Raw genomic sequence first — 9,155 nt, forward strand, 5'->3', positions numbered from 1 at the left:
TGGTGAATGCCACAAATTCTCCTAAATCACTCGTACGCACAACTTAAGAACAAATCTGTGCGTACGAACGGTTCTTGCATGAGGCCCAATGTGTCGATGCACAGAAAGTTGAAGTTTCGCAAAATTTCACAGAAAAGTAAAAACAACATAAACGGTTGCTTTAATCTTCCACCACTGCTCAAGCAGAAATAATGTTATTTATTGTTTTTGCTCTTTTAAATGATGCAATAGTTGGATTTCTGTTTTATTTTTAGGTTCAAACATTATGTTTGGAATATTCTTGCAAATAATCAAAGTCTCAGGATTATTATTTTTTTAAAGATGTTTAAAATTACAAAAAAGAACCAAAACAAAAAGTTTCTGTAATAAATATAGTCAGTGAAATGCTGTCATTCAGTACAAATATCTACATATTTGGATTTAAGCTTGAGTTCTTTTGTGTTTAACAATCCTAGTTCTAAGTTTTCATGCCACGGGAGTCTTCAAACAGTCGAGGTGTCACTTTCAGACTTTAAATCTTCAGACCATCACTATCCTTTTACAAAAGCTCCGATGAAAAGCAAAGAAATCCGAGGAGAGGCTCCAGGAAGGACGTGTGAGGCCCTAAAGACTTCTCCCTCTTCACGTGTCTGATATGGTGGGTGTAGTTTGCCACCTCTAATCCCCGAAGATTTCCTGTTAGACTAAAATGTCCTCACTGAAAGAGAGGAAAGTGGTCGCCGATCGCCGCGAAGATAGAAGAAGAAGAAACATAAACACGCTCAGTGAAGCAGAAAGAGACGCGTCTTCCTGTTATTCACAGCAACACAAAGTCAAGTCAGCATTTACGCAGGAGTTTCTCCAACTTCCTCCTTTAACACCCCACCCCCTCACCCACCCAACCTCATCTGGGTATTTACACACACATGTTGTCAGTACATGTTTGTGCTTCTGTGTGTGCGTGAGCCGTGAAACAGAAGAACAGTGAGTCATAGTTCAGATCTGAACTGGTGAACTGGACTCACTTCCTGTCTGAGCTCTGTCTCTTTATGACCCCCCCCCCCCCACACACACACACACACACACACACACAGCCTGCTGTTTCCTTAACGTTCACTAGATCCAAAACACACACACATGTTGAAACACACAGATGTATGTCCGTTGTTTTCAGGTCCCTCAGTGGGATAAAGTGTTCTTTGGACCCGAGCTAAACACAAATCAGCACAAGAGCCCATTCCAGTCTAAATAAAGAAAGATAAATTTAAAGATTTTAATGACTTTTTTTTTTGTCTCTGTTACATAATTATTCATAAATCAGCTGTAGATAGTAAAATATTGTACAGAACTGTGCAAATGTTTCCAGTTCTTCCTCATGTTTTGACACTTTGTAATCTTTATATGTTCTTTGTTATTGATAGGCTTTCTAAAGAGCTTTCAAAGTTTTTTTARCTCCAGTTTTTGCACTTGACCTTGACAAGACAGTAAAATGTACCATGTTGTTTAAAYAAAATTAAAAAAGTTCAGATCTAAATCAGTAGATGAACCAGATGAACCGTATCTGCAGGTCATGTCTTTAAAAAACAGGACCAGATCCAGCAAAGACCTGATCCAGGAGCACCATTCCTCAGTGTGCTTGTTTCTGTCTGTCAAACTTTGTTGTTTTTGCTTCTTTTTTTATAGATTTAGAACCAAAAAATGGGAATAGATTGTGTTTCTGTGACAAACAACTGATGAAGTGTCTAAAAATTAGATTTCCAACAGATTTGATGCTGTATTTTATGTTAGATGTCGACAGGAGTTCATCCCCTGAGTTTAGATTAGTAGATCATAGGTCAGAGTTATTTGGGTTAGCAACAAAAATAAACATTATTCAGAAAATTACAAGAAAATAATTGATAAAAGCAGCCAAAGCCCAAAGAAAAACTTTGAAAGAAAAACCTGAAGAAATAAAAATATTGGAAGACTTCGGCTCATTGGAAACAAACTATAAAAAAAAATGAGGGATGTGCTGGACTGTGTTTCTGTTTTATGTGTAAATCATAGTGGATCTGATCTTGGCTCATATAAATAGTTCATAACAAGTAACACTAACAGAAATATATTGCAACGTGAATAATCTGTTGTAAAAATTGCATCTTCATTCAAAAATGGTCCTAAAACAAGCTTGAAATGAAACTAAAGACTTCAAAATAAAAGAGCAGATGTCTGCCTCGGCCTTGTCTATAAATCTGTTCTGACTCTTGGTTGAGGTGTACGGAACAAACGACTCTGGGTTTTAACCTTAGTTCTGAACTCTGGCCCCGTTCGAACCTTAAAACTGAAACCACGATTTTACCCCCAAACCAGACTTTGAAGGTGTATCAGAGCGAGGGTCGGTGATAAATTTAATCTGAGCTCCGGAGAAGTCACAGTTCAACTCACACCGACACCCCTCCCACACACGACCGAACAATAAATCAGCAGGTTTGGGTTTTTATTAAAAAAAAAAGTGTGTAATAAGTGTAAGAGTGGATCAACAAAGCTGCTTCTCCCCACGGAGCATGAAGGAGCTGATGTCTGAGTGCGAGCAACAAAAACATCCTTCTGATGCTGTCGTCCCTCAGGTCAGGCAGCGTGGATCTGGAGTCCCCCCTCACATCAGCTGACAGCTCTGCTCCCGTCAATCAGAGAGGGAGCTCCGAGTCGGGAAGTCAAAGTGAGTAGTCCCTCGAACAATCGGGGTCGCATCGGGTCTTTATTTCACAGCCAAACAAATCCCCAAACCTGTGCGTTTTTTTTTAACCAACGTCCTCCTCTTTGTTTCTCCCCCTCCAGGTCCCATCACCTTCACCCTCCCCGAGCAGGTCACCCAGAAGACCGACCACTTCCTGTTTTCCTACCCCTGGTTCCATGGGCCCATCTCCCGTGTCAAGGCGGCCCACCTGGTCCAGAGCTCCGGAGCCGAAGGTCACGGCGTGTTTCTGGTCCGACAGAGCGAGACACGAAGGGGGGATTACGTGCTCACGTTTAACTACCAGGGCAAGGCGAAGGTACTCCCGAACATCTGCTGCCGTCACATCAACCTCGCCTAGCAGAGAAATATTTAGTTTCCAAAAACAATCTGTATTCTAGGGGTGCACCGATAATCAGCCAGTCTTTTTGARCCCTGCCTCCTGTCCAGTTAAAACAAGTTTGTATTGTTTCAAGGCTGTTTAATGTTCTTCATTAAACTAAGATTGGAACACCTGACAGTGTCGGTTATAAAACAAATCAGGATCAGCCAAAATCAGAATGGGCATTTCAGGCTTTATAAAACTCTGTGATCGGCCAGCAAACTGCAATCGGTGCACCTCTAAACACAGAATAATCCAGACTCTTGATCAGATTAAATTCCTGTCAAAGAATTTCCCCGTCTGATTTATTAGTTGTTGTCGTCCTGCAGCACCTGCGCCTCTCTCTGACTGAATGGGGTCAGTGCAGGGTGCAGCACCTGCGCTTCCCCTCCGTCATGGACATGCTCAGCCATTTCCGCCTCTTCCCCATCCCGCTGGAGTGCGGAGCAGCCGGCGCCGTCACGCTGTCCAGCTTCGTAGTGGCGGGCTCAAGCCCCCCATCACAGGGTAATTTTTAAATGACTGCGTCACGTTATTAAAGGGATCCATGATTAGTTGTAACATTAGGCTTTATTTGATAAACATGTATTTTAACTGTAAAATAAAGACTGTAAAAATACTGTAGGCTGTTTATTTTTTATAATGTTTTTAAAAATATATTTCAACACGGACGGAGCCATTTTATTTACACACAAAGCATTCTGGGTAAATGATGACATGGATAGGTCCTCGGTGTGAGCGAGCTATATCCACCCTGAAGGTTAATCTTGGACAATATCTGATGATCGACTCTTTTAAATGAAACCAGAGAGCGTTGACAGAGAGGAGAAGGTAGAAATGACTCAGCCTGTAACTGAAAATATGGATGGAGGACAACAGAGCTGCTTCATGGAAGAAGAACCTTAGCTTAGCCTGTTAGCCTTCGCGCTAGCGCCACTATATTAAAACCCATTTATTTTACTTGCCTTTCAACACCAGCGGGATTTAGTTTTAAATTATATGTTTTTGTTTTTAAACCGTTTTTAATCACTTTTTTATTATGTTGTGTTTTAATGTACAGCACTTTGTATCAGCTGTGGTTGTTTTAAAGTGCTTTATAAATAAAGTTGGTATGGTATGGTATTGCCTTATATGTATTAGCTCGGCGCTAGCGCGACAAACATGCTAAACTGAGGTCCTCCATCCATATTTTCAGTTGCAGGCTGAGTCATTTTTGTGTTCCCCTCTCTGTCATGTGGATGGAGGACCTCAGTGACAAGAGGAGAATGTGTAGCGCTGAGCTAATACATATATGTGGTGATAGCATCAGGGCTAGCGCTAAGGCTAACAGGCTAAGCTGAGGTTCTTCTTCCATGAAGCAGCTCTGTTGTCCTCCATCCATATTTTCAGTTACAGGCTGAGTCATTTCTACCTTCTCCTCTCTGTCAACRCTCTCTGGTTTCATTTAAAAGAGCCGATCATCAGATATTGTCCAAGATTAACCTTCAGGGTGGATATAGCTCGCTAGCAGCCTCGTACCGAGGACCTATCCACGTCATCATTTACCCAGAGTGCTTTGTGTGTAAATAAAATGGCCCCATCCGTGTTAAAATATATATTTTTAAAATTTACAAAACCAAACATCCTTTTTACAGTCTTTATTTTACATTTAAATGTTTATCAAATAAAGTCTAATGAAACAACTAACCATGGATCCCTTTAAAATAAAGCAAAAGAACAGTAAAAGAACAGAAATGAACATTCCTCTCTCTGTTCCTCAGGTCAGCTCTCAGGCGCTCTCCTCGTCCCGTTCTCCCTCCACCGCTGGAGCTCAGAGCCCAGCCTGGCTCACTGCAGCCTGGCCCGCAGCTCCACCCAGCCGCCGGCGTTCCGCTCCACCTCCAGCAGCAGCACCACCACCTCCAGCCCCAGCTCCCACCCGGCCCGCACCGTCCCCGCTCCCGAACCCAGCCCGGCGGCGCCCCTCCCTCTGAGACGGAGCGAGTCGGTGGGGCGGAGGCCCCTGCTCCGGAACCCCCACGCCCCCATCATCCCCCAGCGGGACTCGGACTACGAGCTGGAGCCCGACCGCGGCCGCAAACGGGCCATAGACAACCAGTACATGTTGCTCTGATCCCCCACACGCCATCAGGGAGTCAGAACGTAAACCTGACGGAAACAGCGATGAACTCGAGGGATCAAAGCAGCCAGACCCTCACCACCTCCAGTGTCCACAGTGAATGTATTTTTGGAGTTTAACTAACATGTTGACTCTGAGAACTAACCTTGTGTCGAGGTTCTGAGACAGAGTCTCACATCAGTATTGTCCTCAAAAAAAAGTTTTGAATATTTCTGTTGTAGAGATTTTTATAGAGGTGCACTTGATGTTATTTCCTTGGCACTTAACCTGAACCGATGCCTGCAGAATCCTCCTCGCACAAAGTTCCCAGCATGGAGCAAACTTCCACCTTTTTACACAAACAGCACTCCTTTTAGAGTGTCATTCCATTATATTCTTCCTCATTGTGTATTATTATTATTATTATTATAATTATTATTATTATTATATACTGAAGTGCACATGGCTTTTAGTGCACTTTTTAAAAGTGTATTTTTCGATACACGGAAACTTTTTGTAGAAAAATCCAATGAAAAATCAAGTAAAAAGGAGCAAAGTTTGGTCCGTTCGGTCAGGAAGCTTTTCTAGAAACAGACTGCTCTCATCTTCCGCTAAAGCAACTTAAAATCACATTTCAGGATCAGATTTATTCAGTGGTGTCACCTGAAACTTCTGGACATGTCTGGTGTGGGGTTCTGAAGATCAGGGGAGGCCGCTTGATCGAACCGATCTGTCTTTAAGGTTGAAATTAGGTCTTTAAAAATGTCAAAGAATCCAAGAAAATGCCACAAAATCAATGAGAGCAGAGTGACGTGTTCAAAAATGCTCAAAGTTGAAAGTCGAGTAAAACACTCKTGTTTTTTTTTTCTAGTGTTTCTGAGAAAACAATCCAGAGTTATTTTATTATTTTTATACATATACTGACACAACTACATTTTGTATGGATTTTAACATATTTCTTATAACATTGACCTCAGAAATATCAAAATATACTTAATGTAAATAAAAATAATTTATTGTTCGCTCATTGGTTCACTCTGCTTTCTTGACTCGTGGTCAAAAAATAAATTGTTCTGACCCAGGACGTAAACTTGGATCAACAGAAAGCTCCACTTCCAGACCAAAACAAMAAAACTAGAGCAATTTTATATTTCAGCTGCCTCAGTTCTCAGCAGAAACGAAAGGTCAGAGACTTGAAGCTGTTTTTGAAATATTTGCCTTTTTAAATGTTGGTGTCGTTGCAGCTTCTGAAAACATTGACGATACAGTCTATTTTTCTCCACGACTTTGGGAGTTTAGCATCTGTTTCTAGCTTTACTTTTCACACTCAGCATTAAGTCTTTAAAGTTAGTTTTTATCGTCACAACAGCAGCTAAAACCAAAGAGGCTGTGAGAAATAATGGGATCACTATATWTTTTTTAATTTAGTCGCTTCGGAAGGTTTAATCCAAAGTGTCCCGAGATGTTTCACACCAGCGACACTCGTTTGTCCTCTGTGCCCTTTTCAACAAATAAAAGTGCCTTTAAAAAGGTTTAAAGCTGCACTGATCACAACAAACTCAGGTTGTTTTTATTCGATCGCTGAAAGGTGAACGTTTCTAGGAGGATGTCCAAAAATGAACCAAAGCCTCAAAATTTGTCTCATTTTTTTTGCACAAAAAGCATTTAAGATTCAAATCCACAGGTTAACCCAAACCTTTGAGTAAAAGTAAAAAAAATAATATTTTTATTTTAAATCTAAAGCTTAAGAACCAGGGTGACTGAAGATGTAGTGTGCAAAACGACGTCTGTCTTCTTTGCTTTAACACTAACTTTAATCCAAATTTTATTAGATTCAGTAAATTTGTGCTTAACATTTAGTTCTGACCTTTTTCTTTCTTCTTCAACTTTTGCAGTTTCCTGTAACTACAGCTTGATTTCCTCCATTTTAATCTGTTCTAATAAGAATAACCTTGTTACGATACTTTGACTAACATTTCTACAATGGTTTTGTCGTTCTGTCTGAAGTATCATTGTGGTCAAGACTGACATCTTAAGGGGAACAAAACAAGGATGTTTTTGGCAAAAGTACGGTTGGTCTTCCTGCTCTTTATGTTCCTGAACAGATCCCTCGTCACCTCTGTTTCATTTCTGCTAAAGCAGAGTAACGGTAAAAAATAACAAAAAAAATTTAATTAACGAAAAACTACTCTGAGCATCAGTCATTTTTCTTTCCTGGAAAATCACTGTGCCTTTGCCACAAAGCTGCTGTTGCTTTTCCCCTTTTTTTTTATTTTTTCAAAAGCTCAGGGTGTGATTGTGTAGTGCAATAAAAGAAAGATGCTTCACACCTTTCTGCAGATGTTAGGAACAATTTAGAGCTTGCAGCTGCTTGGAAAATAAAAGATAAAAATCACGACTCCTCAGAAATCATGCTGTGTTTAGAACCAAAGCTGCCTTTTTTTTTTCTTTTAAATGCCGGCAAGAATCGAGTTAAAGCTTCACCTCTGCTCCAGGAATAGCATCGCCGCCCCGCCTCCCGTCCCTCCGTGCGCTCATTTGAAAAATGTCCCGTTTATAAATGTAATGTGTTCTCGATACTGTTCATCCTGTTTGTTAACTTCGCACTGTAAAACATTCCAGTTCAACCCGACGTCCCGTCTTTCAGACGAACCACAACAGCTTCTGAAATGTTTCACTGGGTCAGCATCCCTTTCAGTTACAAGCATCTAAATTATACTAAATATATAACAACTGTATGTTTTGACTCTTTTTTTAAATAAACATATCCAAGAAAATGAAACCACAAGTCGTGTCTTATTGCTGGAGTTTTCAATGACAGCACACCGATCCAGTTTTTAAAACTTTTTTATTTTTAATTTTTTTTTGCTCATTTTTTGAAATTATTTATATTATCTACAAAGTAAAAGTTTTAACTTAAAAGTTACATGAGGGTCAGGTGAGACGTGGGATCTGATCACCTCAGCCATTAGAATTTCATAAATAACATTTCTCCTGTCCTCTTGGCTGCTGAAAGATTTAATTCTTGTATTTGCTTTTCACAGGAAGTTTCTGGTGGTGTTTTGATCTTTTTTTTTTTTTTTAATTTTTTAGTTTGGTTAGAAACTTGTCTTGGAGTCCGGAAACCAACGCAGCACATAGCAGCAGCGATAAACAGTAGGATTAATACTGTCTAAAAGTCGGAAGATTCTTTTTGTTTTCTCCGTAACAAGGTGCAGTCAGGACACAAGTTCCAGTTAAATCTTCACTCTCAGATTAGCAACTCTCCTTTCTTCTCTTTACTTGGCAAGCTGACTTCAAGTCGCAGTCTGGGACCCCTGATGTAGTTTGTGTGAGTGTGTGGTTGTGTGTGTGTGTGTGCAGGTGTGTGTGTGTGGTTTGTGTGTGTGAACAGGGTCGTAACAGAAAACATTTTCGGTTTAAAAACTCCTCCCTTGTTAAAACGTGTCACTGCATCAACCTGTTAACATTCACTTATTGCCTAGTCTGAGCGAGGAGGAGGGGGAGAAGGGAGGAAGAGAGGGGGGAGAAAAGCTGACGTGAAGCATGTGGGGTGAGGATGAGGAGGATAGGAGGATGAGGAGGAAGAGAGAGAGGAGAGGAAGGGCTCTCGTCCTCTTCGTCGCCTGCTTATGAAGGCTCTGGGGTGAGAAGCAGTGATGCGGAACGGGTCCCTCGGCTCGCTGGCGCCCTCTATCTACAGCTGCTGCTGGTGGTGAGGCTGCACTGCAGGGGCGAGACAGAACAAGGACAAACATTAATGATGACCTTCATCATGCTGAGAGGTAGAGCTGAATTGTGACAAATATCACGTTAGAATATGTTTTGTTCAAAGTTCAAAATATCTTTWAAAAAAAGGAATGAAAGTAAATACAAGGGATTTAAAAGTTGAATTTCAGCAATAAAATGAATCTGAACAAAAATGTGTCCTGGAAAAATAAAACTTGCTCCTAAATAGAGATGTTATGAGGCAGCAGTAAGAG

At 40.8% G+C, this 9,155-nt stretch overlaps 2 protein-coding genes across 17 annotated transcripts in view; one reads left to right on the forward strand and one right to left on the reverse strand.

Annotated features, from left to right (window-relative positions):
* sh2b3 (SH2B adaptor protein 3) overlaps nucleotides 1-7,954 on the forward strand; it is a 26,172-nt gene extending 18,218 nt beyond the window's left edge. For 2 of the 3 annotated variants that reach the window (XM_014030007.1, XM_014030005.1), the window contains exons 5-8: nucleotides 2,586-2,677; nucleotides 2,797-3,011; nucleotides 3,404-3,581; nucleotides 4,835-7,954. In XM_014030007.1, the coding sequence (XP_013885461.1) occupies nucleotides 2,586-2,677; nucleotides 2,797-3,011; nucleotides 3,404-3,581; nucleotides 4,835-5,187 (838 nt within the window). In that variant the 3' untranslated portion in view covers nucleotides 5,188-7,954. Of the gene's footprint in view, nucleotides 1-2,585; nucleotides 2,678-2,796; nucleotides 3,012-3,403; nucleotides 3,614-4,834 lie in introns of those variants that run through there. The other variant, XM_014030008.1, reaches the window with a different exon arrangement.
* Nucleotides 7,955-8,051: 97 nt separating this feature from the next.
* The window catches only part of atxn2 (ataxin 2), a 25,384-nt gene continuing 24,280 nt past the window's right edge, over nucleotides 8,052-9,155 (reverse strand). For all 14 annotated transcript variants that reach the window (XM_014030029.1, XM_014030030.1, XM_014030032.1 and 11 more), the window contains one exon: nucleotides 8,052-8,898. In XM_014030029.1, the coding sequence (XP_013885483.1) occupies nucleotides 8,870-8,898 (29 nt within the window). In that variant the 3' untranslated portion in view covers nucleotides 8,052-8,869. The remainder of the gene's footprint in view (nucleotides 8,899-9,155) is intronic.

Source organism: Austrofundulus limnaeus, unplaced genomic scaffold (genome assembly GCF_001266775.1).
Source record: "Austrofundulus limnaeus strain Quisiro unplaced genomic scaffold, Austrofundulus_limnaeus-1.0 Scaffold987, whole genome shotgun sequence".
In the NCBI taxonomy this organism is placed as follows: domain Eukaryota; kingdom Metazoa; phylum Chordata; class Actinopteri; order Cyprinodontiformes; family Rivulidae; genus Austrofundulus; species Austrofundulus limnaeus.